The sequence below is a fragment of the Pagrus major genome, chromosome 24 (genome assembly GCF_040436345.1).
Source record: "Pagrus major chromosome 24, Pma_NU_1.0".
Lineage (NCBI taxonomy): Eukaryota > Metazoa > Chordata > Actinopteri > Spariformes > Sparidae > Pagrus > Pagrus major.
In genome coordinates, this window is record NC_133238.1 from 10,824,658 (window position 1) to 10,843,619 (window position 18,962).

General features: G+C 40.7%; 1 protein-coding gene across 2 annotated transcripts in view; it reads right to left on the reverse strand.

Annotated features, from left to right (window-relative positions):
• The window catches only part of zranb3 (zinc finger, RAN-binding domain containing 3), an 80,168-nt gene that overhangs the window by 14,706 nt on the left and 46,500 nt on the right, over window positions 1-18,962 (reverse strand). Inside the window, exons 14-17 of one of the 2 annotated variants that reach the window (XM_073462154.1) lie at window positions 18,180-18,482; window positions 12,533-12,687; window positions 4,593-4,697; window positions 1,394-1,536 (exon numbers count right to left, since the gene is read on the reverse strand). In XM_073462154.1, coding sequence (XP_073318255.1) covers window positions 1,394-1,536; window positions 4,593-4,697; window positions 12,533-12,687; window positions 18,180-18,482 — 706 coding nt within the window. The remainder of the gene's footprint in view (window positions 1-1,393; window positions 1,537-4,592; window positions 4,698-12,532; window positions 12,688-18,179; window positions 18,483-18,962) is intronic. The other variant, XM_073462155.1, reaches the window with a different exon arrangement.

Below are 18,962 nucleotides of genomic sequence, written 5' to 3' on the forward strand. Positions count from 1 at the left end.
AAGCTGGAGCTTGATTGGTTCTGATTAGTGAATATATCAAACAGGTATCAAATCAAGCCGGGCCAATTGCCTCCTACTCACACCTTGATTAGGTTCATGCACCCAAACACGTTCCCCGGTTGAGAAACACTCTCTCTCACTTACACACACACACACACACACACACACACACACACACACCAGTCTACCCTGTAATTGGCAAACTCTCCCTGCCTCTATCCACGCCAGCTGTAATTAGTGTGCCAGCAACAATGCTTGTTTGTCAAAAAACACACATGTACACATACACAGCACTCATCCGGTCCTCTCTTATGCCTCAGCTGACACCCTTTGATACACCCACGCACACATACACACACATACACACACACATAAATACTATTCAGCCTTCCATGATGCCTGGGGCAGTTAGTATTTACAAATCTGCTCGTTTCTCTGTAAAATCTCCCACATTGCTTCTCGGTTTCTGACATAATGTTAGAAACTAATTCATCTCGCTATTTCCACCATTTTAAAATTTTCACACGCTGGCACAACAGGGACGCTACATCGATTTATTACTTACTGATCAGCTTAGAGGGGAAAATATGTCTTCTTCTTCTTCCCCTTGATACAGTTAACAGATTTATTGACGACGACAACGGAGGAAGATTTACTTCTTGAAGTTTTCACTAATTTTTTAAGAAAAGTGTCAGACAGAGGCAACCACCAATTTTGTCAACTGAAACAGGGCTTCTCAAAGTGGGGTCCCTGGACCCTTAGGGCCAGTTTTAAGGGTCCGTTGCTAAAATTTGATTATCTTTACTGTATTTTCACCCATCCAACACAATAAGACAATGTCTGACTGTATTTTGGTCATGGGTTTCATACACTTTCTGTAATAAAACATCAGAAAACATAAATCTTATCAAATGGGGGCCTGTGGTCTCATTTTTGTCAGTTTAGGGGTCATGAAAACAACATAAAAAAGTCTGAGAACCACTGGCCTAAAAAAATACAACTGCTGCAGGCACATTTCATCTACTGTAGCTGGCTTGCTAATTAAGCTAACATTGCTAGCTGATATTAGAATGTTTTCAACTAAAATAATTAGATATTGCCCCTTTAAAGCAGATATACAAAATGTTCAAACCATTCCTTTCTTTGTTTGTTTTTTCGGTTTTAGAAAGGCTAAACGGAAAGACACAATCCTTCACAGGTACTGCTCTTACTACAGTATCACGCGCACTTCTTTATCAATCTTGACAAGCCTGCCTGATTATTTTAAGCTGTGATTGATCACCTACTGGAATAAATAGTCAAATACCACCAAAATGTTCAAACACAACTAGGTTTTTGAAAGTCAAAGTAGCAGTAGTTTCCTTGAAAAACACATTTCCAGCTAGAATCTGACCTCTTGGTACTCGAGTGAGGGCGCTGGGTGGCGGCCAGCTGCTGCAAGCCCAAAGTGGGGCTGTGGAAGAGGAGGCCGCTGCGTCGGAGCAGTTTCTGCTTCATGGCTGCCAGGCTGCTCCATTCCTGAACGAACCTCAGCACCTGCGGGGGGAGACGACAAGTCACTTCATATTCAATTTCAAGATGAAACCGCTGGAGCCCCTCATCTTCAATGCAACAATTGATTGTTTGGATATTGGAGCCTCTTTAAGAGCAAAACATTTTTGAGTTTTTCAATTTTCAAAATACACTTGAGCTGAGAAGAAACAATCCAAATCTGCAGAGCACACACACACACTGACACACACAAGGAGACAGTTTTCAAGATAGTTGAATAAAACTCATCAAACCAGGAGAAAGCTGTATATGCTTTCAGCCAAGTCAAGGATTCAAAGAAAATCTGCTGGCAAAATAACAAATAGCAAACCAAGCACTGAGGCCTAATGGGCAATTTACCTACGTATATTTCACTGAGAGTGTTGTTTTTTCATGGATGATACCTTCTCTCGGAAAAAAAAGACTATTTGTGTGAAGATAACACTCAGTATGCATTATACAGAGAGCCGCTTGCTTTGTTTTGACAGTAATATTACTTATTATTCATTAAAAGCAATTGTTAAACAGCAGCAGATCAACATCAGGTAAAACAGATAAGGATAAAGAAACACAGTGCGACACGATAAAACGACTTGACTCAGGCTTGACTTAAGGATGCAATAGTTTAAATGATTATAATGTTATTAATAAGCATATTCTCTGATGTCAATTAATGACAGGGTAAGTCAAATGTATGCCAAATCATATACAACTACCAAATATATGTAAAAGCTTTACATTTTTACCATGTTTGTGCCTTAATTCTGACTCTATTGATTGTAAACTCAAAAGAGACCAGGACCTTGACTGTCAACAATATTAAAGCTGCTGTAAGTGACACCTTTTTATTAAAATAAGAGTTGAATAGCTCTGTATTTCAACAGTAATCACCCTGCCCATTTTATCCAATCAGGAGAGAGAGAGAGAGAGAGAGAGAGAGAGAGAGAGAGGCGGTCCTGAATTTCACAAAACCAGCTGGAGCAACCGGAGTTTGTTTGTTTTGCTCAAGATCATTAATTTGGACAATATGAATTTGTAGTTTTGATAAATGATAATACTGAATTTATGAGCAGCTGTAGTTTGAGATTAGAGTTTCTAGTGTGAGGCTGATATTCCTATGGAAGCACGAGTTTTTTCTATTTAGCCCAGAAGGAGATCAGGGGTTAAAGTACTGCAGCCAGCATTGATGTAATGTCATGACTGATCATAGAAACTCTGCTCTACATATACTGGATTGTTGGAAAACTCCTGACAGGGATACAGATGAAGACTATAAACAAGCTTTACAAAAATCCTGAGATGGTAACTGTATCACAAGGTCGTCAAAGGTTAGCCGAAAGTCACGGGAGTTGAATCAGATGTCAAAAGGCGTGACTGAGGAGGAGAGTGGGCTGGAGTTTCTGGCTTTCAGCTCCTCCAAAGGTCAGATGGGTTAATAGGTGAGTATCAGACATTGTGTGGGCGGAAACTGGGAGGGCTTTGATTTATGACTGTGAGGCTGGACGAAGTCGTATCTTAATCATGCTTTTGACTCTTAAAGGAGGAGGCTGGTGATATTCTGTGTTTGTGTGTATCAAAGCATGTTCCTTCACTGCCATGAACACACACACTGTAGTTTATTTTGTCTCATTCCCACAGACCCATCGTCCTGCTGCTGGAAATACTCACTGCTGTGGCAACGACTTGTCAATCACAAACTTTATGCTATTTTACTCTAAATGGGACCATCATTTACAAAACAAACATCGTGCTGGATTGAAGAAGACTTGAAACTAGCGATTGAGACCATAAACTCATGTGGAAACTGTTTACTGAGGTAATAATTCAAGTTAGAAGTAGGGTCATTTTCTCATAAGCTTATATAAGATCAGATTTCTTTTTGAAACCAGTGGAGTAACCCCCCTTGAAAGACTGCTCCATCCATATTTTATACAGTACAGTCAACGCAACCTTACAATAAGCAATCATCTAGTTAGAAATGTATTATTTGTATTTAATTCCCTTGACTAAACTATAGATTTATAATAGTTTCTCATTTATTCTTTCTAAAACGTTTGCTTGGCTTTGGTTTCACTGTGTGTAGGTGAGTTTACGCACCAGTGCCTCCACGTCCGAGCCGTGTTGCAGCCCACATTAAACTGCTTGCTCAGTATTGATTTTGATGGACAATTGGAGAGTAACAGGGCATAAATGATGGGTCAGAGGATGGATGCAGCTCACGCCTTCGTTTTACAAACCAACATAAACAACGTGACAGGTGGGGCGTCTGTCAGCCGGCTCCGTTACTGCCACAGCAGATTGCAGGATTTAATATTAGCTGGTTGGCATGCGGGGTCGTTTGAGGCGATGATCCGTCTCCTTTAACGACCCTCATAAAACGGCACTTTCTCTTTTTGCTGGTATCCTTGGCTGCCCAAACCCCCAAACCGCCCCCTCTCTTATTTCCTCTCTCCATCACCCCCCCTCCTCCCTGCCCCCTCTTTCGGGCCCTGCAGTGGTGGATGTAGGCGTCCACGCTCCTCCTATCTGCCGGGCTTCTACCGCGCTTCTTCCTCATGATCAGTGGTGTCATTAGTTTCACATGGAAGTGACACACACATGTCTGATATCTGTTTAATAGCCTTGTGCCTCATCTTCATTGGGTCAGAGGGATTGGGGAGATAGCCCTACTGACTGTCATATCACACTAAATTATCTTAGTCTAAAATTAAGGTCATCCTTAAAGCAGCCTATGGGCTTACGAGCTGAAAAACTTTTAACTACACTCTTCAGCTTAAGCTGAACTTTCTGTCATCTTGGAAACTGTGTAAAGTCATATGATTGAGTTTGTCTTGTCTTTCCAATCAATCAGAAAAAAGAATATCGGTACATTTTAAAACCTAAAAGTCAACTCCACTGGAATTCCCCTTTAAGGCGATTTTCACAGTAATGACACATTAAGCAGGAACATCTCCCTCGTGTAAACGCCCCCAATCCACGTGCACACCCACACACACTCACGAAGATCAAAGCACCTGCAGGAGGCGCACACACACACACAGAGCCTGGCGGGAAGGGCAGACCTGTATTCGATTTTCCCGGCGCTGGCTGAAGGCCTCGGGCAGGTCGTCCCAGTTGGTTAGTTTGATGTCCAGCGGGACGAAGCTCAGGTTCAGTGGAGTACCATCCTAACAGATGAGCAGACGGAGAAGAAGAAGACAAAGCAAAAAGATTTGTTACTCCTGTTACTACTAATATTACTACTACTACTAACACTATTACTACAGCTACTACAACATTAATGATACGAATCTTAAGGGTGTTAAAATGTAGGAGCGTAGCCCATGTCATCCTATATAAAGTCTGTGTACATGTAGATCTCTGATATCTTTGGTCTGTGCATTTTTTCTGGTAACATTTAGCTTTAATAATAAATTACAACGCTGTTATGAATCATTCCTTAACTGTTTACACACCTGTTATTGAAGATTCATAGTAGGAATGCTAGTTTTTTTTCCGACAGATCCATTAATAGCGATATCTCTCCGGGCAGATAGTTTGGGTTTCATTTTCAGAAGCTTTGAGATATCTGTCTCTGAGATTTCTGCCTCCAGCCCAATACAGTGACGGTAAATGGAATTTCATTGCTGGTGCTCAGACTGAAAAACGAAAAATCTAACCAGAAACATTTCTTTCCAGAAACGGTGTCACCATCGCTTTATTCATTGATAATCCACCGAACAAGCTGCCAGCAGTTTTTATGAGGACTTTGTGTTCCTGTTTCTCCTTTTTATAAACCAAGAATTCTTAAAGGGGCACTATGTTGATTTGGAGAACAAATTCAAACTCGGAATTTTAATATTTACAATACAAACACAGAAATATTTATCTTTTCCAAAACTGAATAAACAAGCTGTTCTCAGAGGAAAATAGGAAAAAAATGCAATCAAATATTTCTATCATAAAAACTAAAAACTATTTGTATAATATCTAAATAGTAGACTGGGTTAGATTTATCTTTGTGGAGTCTTGAAAGGCATAAAAACAAACAGAACCATATCAGCTATATCATTCTCATATTTGTATTGAGGGTTTGCATGAATTACAGCTCATCACATTGGGACTTCAAATGGCACCATGTAATTGAAGCAGTTAATCTCAGTGGGCTGAAATTATTAATCGATTGACAGTAATTAAATCTGCAAAGTTCTAGATTAATGATTATTTTTAAGTGCAAATGCCAAAACCTCAACAAACACTGCAGGTTTATTTAATGTAGTTGAGAACAGACAATAGTTTTCAGCCCTAATCCTTCACTCTCATCCACAAAGCAGAGATAAATATCCATTAAACACACTCAGTGGTTCTTTAAAGCTGTAAATGGAGCTCCAGAGCATAGTGGCACCACTACACTACACCCTTCATGGTTCTTTGGAGGTTCCTGACGGGCTCCTCGTGTTTTCCTGCCCAAACAGTTGGTGAGACGTGGGATTGGCTGCTGAGTCACTGGTGTTACCAAAGCAAACAAACACAACCACGCACGTTTACTTGCTCAGTGTACTTCCAAGTGAATGACGATGCAGCAGCAGAGATATTGTTTCACTTGCCTGACGAGAATAAATGTCAGGTTAATATTGTAGTTATATAACTCCCATACAAGCCTGGGAGGAGGGATGGAAGTCTCACTCATGCTATCAAATACATGTTGGTGGGTGTCCTTCTCCTTTCTCATAAGATACGACAAAAGAAGTCCATTTAATGCTCATATTACTTTCTCAGATGGCGTTGCTGTGAACTAGCAGGATGAAGTCAAACAGGGGCTGTATCCAACTGTGATGAATGTTTTCTGTTCCTCCACTTGGGTTAGAAAAGACTTAAAGTCTTTGATGTCTAGTAAAGTTTTCTTCAAAACAACATGTAGCTCACTGTAATGAAACTTTCATGTTTGGGCTCTCGTAACCAGCAGCAGATGTTTGTGAATGCACTTTTCTGTTTAAACTGATTTAACTATTGATCAAGAAGCAGCAAAAAACCCAGACTTCCTTACAAAATCTCATGTTTTTAAGAGTTGTTGAGTGAGGAGAAACTTTGCCACGTCAAATGCAAAATTAATTATGTCTTCTTGTATATTTGGCATTAAAGGCAATACATAAGCTTGTGTCTTTCCTTCTGTGTCTGAAGTGCGTCTAACCTCCCAACACAGTTTCAGCTGATTTCACCATTGAGACTAAACTGAATGAGGACGACAATCTATTGACGGTTAACATGTCAAATTTTACAAATACAGTAAAGAGTAACCAACATAGGCTACCTCTTAGAAGTCGGTGGAGAAATTCACCAGACTTCCTTTAAAAAATCCCTAATTTTTCTGAGTTCTTGAGGAGAAACTTTAGAAACTTTGTCAAATGCAGCCTACAACAAATTTGTAACTATTTGGACGTCTGTGTTAATTCAGCAAACGTTATATATGAAGATATTTCTTTATTTGTGTAAAAAGCATCGTGTTGTTTTGTCCCAGTGATTTATGTGTTTATATATAAAGTGCGGGGAAGTGAGGCTCATTTATAAACTTCTACATTATTAATGATTGATGAATTTTATTACTTTTTATTTACCATGGCACCGTTGCTTCCCTGTTAATGTTAATGTCCCTGTCTCATTCCATCCTGAGTTGAGAAGCATGTTATGAAGTCTGTTTCAATAAACACAGCTCGTCCTGCTGACATTTAGTAATGATTGAGATATCACTGTGATGATGGTTTACAGGTACATGTGCGGGCGCTATTAATAGCCACAGCCATGCGTAACGGTCACACATTGTGCTTCTTTTAATCTGTTCTTCTAGCTCTGATAAGTGGTTGGACAGGCACGTGTATCAATATGCAAAGGGTTGTTTAAGGGCCTTTCTACGTCCGTTTATGGATAATTGTGGGATTGGAAATGAAGATTTATGGAACATAATCAGACGTACACATAGCTTTTCAAATCTGATGAAAATAGTGCATATGTATTTTTCTGAATTTGAGTTTTACGCATCTAGCTACGAGTTGAGAATATTGTCATGTTTTGGCCGACTGCAGTTATGAAAATATTTTAAATGACTGGTCCATAACTGCCCAGTAAAGTTGTTCCAGTACAGTGACGTTGCCTTACATCCTGACATCATCTTACTGCACTGCTAACTTTTAAGTGTGTTTCTCACAACTGTTTGACTTCAGTTATCGTCTGTTTTCCACGTTTAAACTGCAAAATTCTTTCATTTAAGAGTTTCCTCAAGGATTCGCATCAGACGTAGTAACCTTGTAGTTACCCTGGCTGAAAAACTTAAAGATGCAATATGTAAGAAATGACCGCCTTTTGAATTCATCCTCCAAACAAATAGGGGGCAGCATATCACCAGATTAACTTCTAACTGTTTTTAACTGCATCTGCTAGCTAGTTAGCTCAGTTAGCCATGCAGCTAGCGGTCCAGACTGGGAGCTCGAAGTACTAGGGGAGTGTTGGTGTTGTTTACAATCTGTTGATCATTTTAATTCACTTTTTAACATTCACATTCTTAAAATACATGAGAACAAATCAGTCTGTATTGAATTAATGCTGGGACTACTGGGAGCTATGAGGTCTTGTATGAAACATGCATGACAACTGCAGCACATAAACCCTCTATAATTAGGAGCCACAGAACCAGGTTCATAGTGTTTACATGCAATTAGTTTCATTGTGTACTGTAGCTCCATTTGTATTAAACTACAGATATTTTTAGCCAAGCAATCAGATTTCTAATGATCAATGTGCAGAACTTATATCCAATTACATTCAAGTCCTGTAATTCAGATACACTTTATTCCATATTGGTTGTCATGGTAATTCTTGTGTTAACCAGGGAGCTCGTTAGTGATATCTCTTTTTTCCTCCCCTTTATTCCAATATACTTACACCACTTTGAAGCTAATGCTTCTCTTTAGACAGTTCGCATGCATTAGTTATAAAAATAATGAGCAATATGATGAGTATAAAAAAAGCCTCCATATATCCACAAGAACATACCTCACTGTGATTATGGGTAATCATACTGCCGCAGTCAGGAGGTAAGTGCATAATCATTGAAAAAAATAACCACAGTAAAGAACATATTCAGTTATTACTCCTTCATTAGCACTAACTACTGGCAGTTGGAAGCCTGAGAAGCAATTTACCCTCACTCACACCACAGTGACCGTGCCAAACAGGAACATTTTAAAAGAAAGAGGCTGACCAGTGAATTTAGGGAAAAGCCACAATCTGGATTTCGCCATTACAGCCACTTCAGGAATGGAAACAGCAGATGGAGAGGACAGGCAACGAGACGGGAGAAAGGATAAAGTTTAAAGGTTAATACCTGCCGGCAGCCGACACATGGATTTGGAGATACAAATCAACATTAGGAAGTTTTTACTGAGCTGTACCCTCAGTGCACAGAGGCCCCGGTGTTTATCTGGATTATGGTAAAATAAATATCATGGAGAGTCAGGGGAATGCTGGAGCTGTAACAGCATGGAGCGAGAATAGAGGCTTGCTCGATGTGATTGAAAAGGGATGAACTATCCTCCTCAATAACAAGCTCAAAACATGGCTTCACTTCAAAACCTAACAACAATAATGTTAAAAATACGACACTATACACTCGTAGTCCAAGAATTCTCTCGAGGTTGATTTATTTACAGTAAAAAATAGATCTTATTTTAAGCATACATGAATTTAAAGTAATTCTGGTTTCATACATATGCTGTTGAGTAGACATCTGCAAGCTCAAAATAGCTAATATGATGGGAGAAATGGCAGCTACTAGCATACATATTGCTAACAAGTTAGTTAGCTAGCAAGAAGGTAGCAAGAAATGAACAGTGAGTTTGTCCCAAAACCATCAACAGACAAATTACATCATGGAGGTACCCAAAGGAATGAATGGACAAAGTTGACGAACCGAGACATTACATACCTGCAAGCAAAACTTTACTATTATGAAACCATCCAAGCAGAATTGAATAAATATTTGCAGAGAAAGGCTTAAGATAAAAATTTGGGGCTCTTTTTTGCTTGATGCTAATAGCTATTTCTGCACTCTGAGCTAACAGGGACACTTTTCTACACAGATTAAGGCACATAAACAAAACCTTATGTTGATCCCTGCAGATATAATACTGTATATTGTCTATAGATATGGCCCTGACAATTATGGATTTTTATGTCATTTTAATGGATTATTTCGGGGGTTCGTCACAATGAGTACCACAAAATACGGGGAGTCACTCAAAGGTAAACCCCACACATCTGCTCCTCCTGCTGTTGACATGAAACAAGCCACCCACCCACCTCGGAACAGCGAATCCTTGAATAAAACAACTGTTTGATGTGTAGAAAATGGATATAAAATTCTTAATACTCTCAATATTTCTCATTCAAACCCCGGTGACAAATCTTCCTCTGATTGTGCTCTGAGCGTCCCCCTGTGTGAATTCTACGCCTGGTCCAGGATTATCCCGATGTGACAGCTTTCCAGCCAAATTCCTACAGTTTATCATTTAAACGACAGCGGGGGACATTTATCTCCACGGCTTATCGTCTCAGCCACGCGTACATGACACTTGTCTATTGCCATCAGGGTAATATTCCATTGGTGATTCAGTTCAGCGCTTTGGACTTCTCCATGTAAAACCCTCTTGTCTCTTATCTATGTTAGCGGGGAAGGAATCTGATCCCTCATGAATGAAACAAAAGGGCATTAAGTATCACAATCCGATCAATACGGAGGTCTGTTGGCAAGTGGCCCTCAAGAAGAGTGCCAAGAATGCACAGGAGTGTAATCAGAGTCAGACTGGGGTTAAACTGTAGTTTATCTTAGTATGCTACGGTGCAGGAAGTGCCAGAAAGTGCAATGACAAAAGCAGCTGAAAGGACATTTTACTTGATTATCTGAATGAAACACCTCAAGTCTGCACACAAAAGCCCCCCGCGACTTTGTTTAAAATATAACATGACTGGTTGCTTGTTGTTGTCTCTTGGTCAGCTCTTTTCCGAAATGAACTGACGGCAGCTTGTTAGAGGATATCTAAAAATTTATGACTGATCTAACACACATTCCCTCCGCTGTCTGCCGATGTTGTTGTCGTTCATCACTATTTGAACGGAGCAGCGAGGGTTTAGCGTTTTTTCTTTTGAACATTCTTAGCAACGATTTGTTTTTACACTGTTAGACCGAGGTACGTCAAGAAGACAGAAAGCAGTAATATTAAAGGTGTACTCAGGTGGTTTAGCACTACACTTCCATAAAGTTGGGGGACAAAACCTATGCAGGCGATGCAAAAATGTTCTGCATTTTAGTCCTCGTTATTGGCTCCTTATTAGCTCCTCGATACTGATAAAAAATATATGATAGAGCTATTTTCAGAGGCTGAGTAGCATCTCCACGACAGGTCAGCTGGTTTTGATGCACAACATTTGTCGACCCTTTAAATTCATATAAATGAAAGACATATTAAACAAAAGCCTTTCACGTCTGTCTTCTTGTGCGCTGACATATACAGGAGGATTGAAGATGAGAGACGGAAAGTTGGAAGCGGGCTTGGCGATGGGCAGACCCTTATTAAATCGTATTGGTAATCCTTTGGTAATTCCTAAACCTTTAATTTGTATTGAACCAGAGAATATGAATGGATTTGAAGAGCTTTTCTTTCCCCTTTTACCGCACAGCCTCGATCAATCTTGAAGAAAAGAAAGAAAAAACACGGTAAAATGACTCAAACAGGCTCTATGTGAGACGGGAGGGAATCAGGGTTAGTATCAAGCATCAAGGTGATTCAGTAATAATGTTACTGTGTTGAAACTATAATGACAAATCATAGCATGTTTTCCATGTTCATCAAAGTTGGCTTCAGTTGCCATGCAACTTGAAATTAGAACAACTCGTAGCCCTTTCAATCACCATTACTTCAGAAAACATTTCTTGAACCTTGACTTCTTAACGTTATCTTTTCTCCATCTATCAGGTTTGCTAATTGGCAATATGTGCAAGAACTGCATGTCTTTATTTTGTATGGCTGTTTGCAGCTCCATCTTGATAAAGAGATCTTGATCTCAATGAGACTTCCCGCTCGAAATAAGGAATTAATTATGTTTTGTTCACTGTTCAGCTGAATATAGCGGGAACAAGCTGGTGAGGAACAAAACATCGAGGGGGTATCAAAACTCTGCATGCCCTTTCAGTTTTATTTATTCATACTGCCTTGAGACCTGAAATAAAAATGACTACATCAGACACTTCTGACTTTAATTTAGAAAGTAAGAAGAGCTCTTGTTCTCTGACAGTTAAAGCTGCACAAGATGGGTTTGAACTTTAGCATTTTCAAATAGCTGCAGATAACATTTTAAAATGTAATACCCAGTACACAAAAGTGTGACATATCAGCCATTGTACAATGTTTTATAATAAAGGGATATTAGACAACAAAAAGTGTTCATGTGGTATTTTCTTTTTGTTTTTTCCCCCTTTTCAAATATTGCAGGCTTTCATGCTAGTTTTTTAATATTATTTTCACTGACGATCTCCTCACCCAGGAATGCAGTTTACGTAAGGAAAGGTGAGAGTGTTGATTGGCTGTACAATGACAAAACAACCTGCTTTCATTAGGACACTGCCGACGTCTTCAAAACCAATTCTAGTAGTAGTGGCCATACTCATACTGAGGGACTACTGAGTGCCCGAAAATACAAACATCACAGAAAAAACTGAGAAAAAAATAAAGTCATAGCTACTTCCACAGCTAATGCTCCTTGGCTAGCGTCAACCTGTGGAATAATGCCATAAGTGTAGGTGTCACTTTAAGGTAAAAGCATTATAAAATCCATTCTTACTGCAACGTTTGTTCCCAACCTTGAGTAAAAAGAGAGACGCCAGAAAGAATCATTATTAAAGCAACTCTGCCCCCCCGCTGAGTCTAACCATTATCCAATATGCACAATCACACACTCACACCGGCTGCGGTACCTTGGAGTAAAGATATATTCGGTCTGTGTACTGGCTGGCGCAGAACTGCAGGCCCGGGTAGACAGGATGGGCGGTGCCGGCGGCGTCTCCATCATTGCCCTCATCATCGTCATTAGCATCGGCAGCAGAAGACAGACACACCGCTGCTCTCCGGTCTGCAGGGAGAGAGGGAGAGGCTGACTAATATCTCACCGAGTATTTATTATTGACTCATTATTGGCTTTCACAGCTTTATTGGTGCATCTGTTTGCTCCTCTGGTGATGCGATGACTAGCGGAGACATTAAACTCCAGCAGCTTTTGAGACTTATTATGCACAGCACAATATTGAGACGATATGACATCTGTAGCAGATCATTTAACCGTGCATGCATATGACGTACATGTCGGAGAAAACTACCTTAAATTAAGGTTTATTGCTTTCAAACACTTGATTATAGAATCTGAAATGAAAACGCTTAATTTTCATATAAATAGGAGTGAAAGTCAATCTTGCTTTTCCCATCACCAGCTGACACAGTTTAACAACCAACCTACATGTTGAGGTCTAAACAAACACAATGTTTCTAAAAGCAGAGAGAAGAATTTTCCAGCACTGACGAATATAGCATGACCTTTACATGCAAAACAACCTTTATAAAACACTCAAGGAAAGGAAAAAAATGAGAAAGCATAATAGGTTTCTGAAAAATGAATTGTCACTACACTGGTCTTTGTTATGAAAATATTACATTTGGAAGATTCGTAGCTTTCACATGAAAGCAACAACATGTCATCTGTATGTACAAGAACGACTGTAGCTGGCTGGCTAACACGCTAACCAGCTGTAGCATGAATGAACCACAGTCATGGTCACAGCAGCTCTTCGAGCTAGCTCACTTGCTGTCAGATAGGAAGCTATTTAGCTACATCGTTAACAGGTCAAAGAGCTAACACTTTATTCAAGAGGCACATTGGTAGCGCTGAATTCTTCTTTTGCAGTTTACACTCTGAGAGGGGAGGTTAAATAAAAGTCGATTTGGCTGCACGGATAATAACTACCTATGATAGCTTCCTCTGTTTTGGTTTCTCTATTCAAGACAGCTTGCTATTGGTTGACGGTGCAAATGTGCCTGTCAAAGTTGAATCCAGTGATTGCTCTTGGAATGAAAGCTCATAAGGATATTACCCGAAAAATGTCGAACTATTCGTTTAATGGCGTGTAATACTGTGCAGCTACACTGACGGCCCATTTCTTTGACAGAAACCTCCCAATTTATTTTTCTCAAGTTCGCTCGAGAATTTGCTGAACAACAGGATGGAGACGCAGTGAGAGAGCGAAAAGCAAGCGAGAGAGAGAGTGATAAAATGACAGTCGCAGATGGAGAGAAACGGAGAAAGAGAAGAGAGAGAGCGGGTCATTAATGTCAGCAATGTAGCTCGCTCATCCTGCCAGCATCTAGCAAGAAAAGGTCAGGCGGTGGAAATGAGACCGCCACAGCTCGACCACGCTTCATTTAGACAATGACCTATAACACTCTGATAATACTCGCCTTAAATCACTTCGCGTGGCCAGTTGTCTGCCTTGTCTGTGCGTGTGTGCGTACCTGAGGATGTGTGTACGTCCATTTGGCTTGCTAATGGGGGGAAAATACTGACACAGGCTGATGTCTGTGACAAGAGAGTTTCCACCGAACAGGTGCTACCATGTACCTGCACAGGGTCTCTGGTGGTTTATGGGACAGAAGCAGCTTTTGTGCTGAAACACTGAGAGGGCTGGAACAAAGACATCCCTCCCATCATGCTTTGAAGGTGGGCCAGAATTAAACTATGTTTGGATTGTCAACACAAATGAGCTCAAGATTTTAACCTTTAGTACCATGACACGATAGTTAATACTGTACTTTGAACTGATATCAGCAAGATATTAAAGGCTCGACCAACATATCTTCTCTATCAGCTTTGTAGTCAAAGTCAGAACAGTTTGGGTTATTTTAAATGAGAGATTTCTGTATTTTGTGTAGGTTTCTGTGCGTTTCCCACTGGTTTGAAGTGGGCAGGATTTAGTTGAAAATAAAGTTTTAAAAATAATACATCTACAGAGCTTGTAGAATAAAAATATCTCTGTGTAAGAACTCTGACATTTGGTTCCAGCTTTGAGGTTTGTGAGCCAATAGTATAACGCCGTTGGTATCACGTTTTATCCTAAAACTCTTCAACATTGCACCTTTAAATGAGTTCACGTAAGTACTGTAGGTTCTTAAATAGGAACTGAGGTTTTTATTTCTAATTTACCTGTTGTCTTGATAAATTCAGCATAAAGTCTATTTCCACAGCACATATTACATCAGTAGAACAGTCATGTCGTACTCACCATACAAACACTGTTTCCATTTAAATCGTCAATTTCATTCACTCCTACTGCCATTTTTTTAAATGTTATTAAGCTCCCGCCAATAAAACCCCACACTTCCTGCACGGATGCCTTTTATTTGAGACGTCTGCTTTAATTTGAGAATTAGTTACACTCCACCAGTGTTTTTGTCTGATATTTGTGATGCAATTATAAGCTAAAACTTGTTTTGTTTCAAGGTGGAATCATCCTGATCAGTCAGAGTCAAATTCTCTCTCTGACCTATGCCGCACAATGTCCATATCCTTCATTTTTATGTTTGCTGTCCTCACAGGTGCAATTTCCCCGGCTCTGGTAAGCGCTGTTCTAATCTCACCCTGGCTTCAGTTGGAATGGGCCACTTTGTGTCTGAAAATACCGAGATGACCAGACAGAAGCATTGTGCAGCGCTACAAACCCAGAACCCAAACATTTTTATGACAGTAGCATTTCACGAAATCCCATCTATCTGTCCTTCTACCTCTGTAATGAAACCTAGCAGCTCTGCCATGTGCAACCTATATTTGTTGTAAGCAGTTTTCCCCCCCTCTTCTTCCCCCTGTTTGCAGTGGCGGAACGCGCCAGCTGCATTAAGTGGGCCATTTATACGATGGGGGCAATTCATCTTACAAAGCCGTCTTATTAGACTGTCACTTACACAGTATGAACAGTGCCTTCAAAACACCCCAAGGGATTTATCTGTTATTTTACTGCGAGAGAAAGAAAACAACGCCTAATTGGACTGAGTCATCTCATCTTCTGCAGGATCGAAACAAAAGATCTAAAAAAAAAAAAAAAAATCAAAATTCTTACTGCGCATTTCAAGCGTGAAGAGGTTTGGTGCAGCTGCTGCAACGTTTGAACTAACATCCACATAAAAAAAAAAGACGTGTATCCGTGTTTAAATGTTTGGGTCATGCAGATAGATGGAGCAACAGACGGTAAGGAGAGAGAGACGGAGAGGTGGAGGACGAGTGATTGCCTGTCTGTGCTGTGAGGAAAGTAATCTCAGAGCAATCAAGAGATGTGGGTGGCCGACAGCGCTGCGGTTTGCCTTCTAAAACCACGGGCAGGTAGAGGAAAATCATTAGGCTCCGCTCCTGACCCCATAGGTCAATTTTATTGGACAACCGCTGTGTTTCATACTAAACCCACGCTGACAGAGACGGACCGTCAACGGCTCGCAACTAACAGACTGACTAAACACAAACAGGATAGATAGATGGACGGACAGACAGGTAGATTAAAAGATAGATAGACAGATAGATGCTGTGGATAGACAGCAGACAGACAGCTGCATACAGTAGACAAGACAGATAGTTAGAGAGAGACAGACAGAAGGGTAGATAGATGACAGAAACATAGGCAGCTACAACATAGACAGACAGACACAGATTAATTGATAGACAGCTACATACATAGAGAGTCAGGCAGAGACAGACAGATAACAAAGATATTAAAGCATAAAGACAGGCTGGTAGGCAAAGACAACAATTAGCTAAAGAGATAGCTAGCTAGCTTGGTGTAAAGACAGACAAACAGACAGCTACATAGCCAGACAAAATAACAGACAAAAGGCCGATACACAACCGTAAGATCAAAAGACAGCTAGCTAGCTATACTGTACAGGCAAAAAGACTGTCAGAAAGACCATTAGATGGCTAAACAGAGACAAATAGATGACATGAAGCTTTCTATGAGGACAGCTTCACAGGTAGACAAACAGATAGACAGTAAAATGTACAGTAGGCTGAAAAGATAGCTAGCTAGCCAAAGAAAGATGGATGGATGGATAACAGAGAGGGACAGATAACAGGGCTATGGACAAAAAGACACCGTAAGACAGAAAATAAGCTAACTATATAGGAAGAAATATGACACAATTCGGGATAGATGGACAGATAGATAGATAGATAGATAGATAGATTGACAGATAGACAAACAGACAGATAGATAGATAGATAGATAGATAGATAGATAGATAGATAGATAGATAGATAGATAGATAGATAGATAGATAGATAGATCAGTTGTCTCCAGGGAAAAGTACATGTCTAAAGGGGAGGTGGGCGGCAAAGTTGGCATCCAGCAGTGCCTCCTTTGTGCTGCCATTTCTGATCGACAGTGAAGCTTTTATCGCTCCCCTAGAGTCGCTCTAAATAGATGTGTTTTTTAAAAAAGAAAGCGGGCCTTTCGCTCACCTTTGGTATTTTTTTTGCCTGACAGTGGAGGGGGGGGAACACAGAGTGCACGTAGCAGCAGTGGGATTCAATCCTAGATCGTTGGGGGGCACAGGTAGCTACAGAGATGGGAAATTAACCACTCGACAATCTCTGGCCACTAATAGATGTCAGAGCGTGTGTGTGTGCGCGTGTGCGTGTGGCTCTGAAAGGAAAAGAATCTGCCAAGTTGTTGCACACTGATCTTAGGATGTTAAAGGGTAATAGGGGTTGATAGCTTGCCTGTTAAAACCTAAATGCCTTGTGTTCCTTCCTATGTTAAGTATTCTGGAAGAAAGAAGCTTTAAAAACATCCCAGAGCTGCTACCAGCTCAGTTTCATCCTTCAATAACTCTGCCCCAAAATGTCTGCACACTTTCAGAGGCAACACCCAGGTCACGGGCTTTTCTTAGACTCTGCTAGTCTGGCATTTTTTTTAAGAGCTCTTCATATTGCACACGGTGTAATTAGTTCTTTGTAATTAGCGCAATTTATTGCTTTGCGTATCCCTTTGAGACACGAGTACTTGAACACAGAGGTCTTAATTTGCAATATTACACACTGTGTAATTGGGAATTTGTTTCTTCACATCCCTCAGAGACTTGCAGACATGTACACATATAACCAGAGTGGACGGGGGAAGCAGGTTGTGTTTCAAGGAGAAGTTGGTGTCGGGAGGAAACTTGTGCCTTTTATGTAATTAGTGCTCGGTTCACTTTATTAAAAAGTAGCCAATCAGAAGCTCACCAGTTGCCTACTGGACAGTGACTGAAGCTCAAACCTTTGTGTGTATGTTGGTGCTCTTGTATCAACAAGCTGCACTCTGGAGATTAGCGCGGTTTTACTCAATATCTCCTTCCTGAGTGCAGAAATAGGCAATATCCCCAACTAGACACTAATAATAGTAAGAATAATAATGCTGAGCCACATATGGAATGAGATATAGTCCCTTATTGGTTTGAAGTGATGATATTAAACAGCATTATATGGGCAGGTGACAACGCAGCACCAGCCAATTTCCCTAGATATGAAAAGGAGAAGATTGCAGGTGGGATTACCCTGTGTGTGGTCAGGGGGGAGGCGGCCGCCACCGCCAGCGACGTTGTCGCCTCGCTCTCCCGCTGATTGTTTGCCTTTGAGCTGCCGCTTGTCCTCCTCCTCCTCTGCTTCTCCTACTTTCTGTTTGTCTTTCAGAGGCTCATCCTCCTCCTCCTTCTCCTCCTCCTCGCTCTGTTTGTCTTTGCCCGATCTCGGAGGCTGGGCTTTTCCCCGGCTGAGCTCCGGCTCGCTGTCGGAGCTGGAGAGGACGACGCATGCCTGGTCCCGCTCGGCTGAGGGGGGTTGCCGAGGCCTGGGTGGCTCTGAGCCAGCAGAGAGAGAGGGAGAGGGAGAGAGATGAAGATCACTTTATTGGCCGAGTTGCACAGTGTAATCAGACTTTGAAGAGTTTCATTCCCTGGCGAGATATCCATCATCTGAAGAGTGTGACAGTGTGACAAAATGACTTCTGACATGAAAGTAAAACTCAATATGGCTCATTAGTGATGTTATTAGCTATCATAAGTCCTTTACTGACTATGTTAGAAACTGTGTCAAATGGATAGACACAAGCAGGATGTATGTATTTATAAATGAGAGACATATTACGCTTATTTTCACATTCATGATTTTATTTTGCATTACTACTATAAAGGGTTTACATGCTTTAATGCTTTACATACTGTCTTCCCCCTCTGTCTGAGACGCTCTGTTTTAGCCCTCCCCAATACCCAGTCTGCTCTCATTGGTCAGCTCACACATGCCTGAGCCAGCACCGCTCGATGTGTCTCCCGTGCTCAACA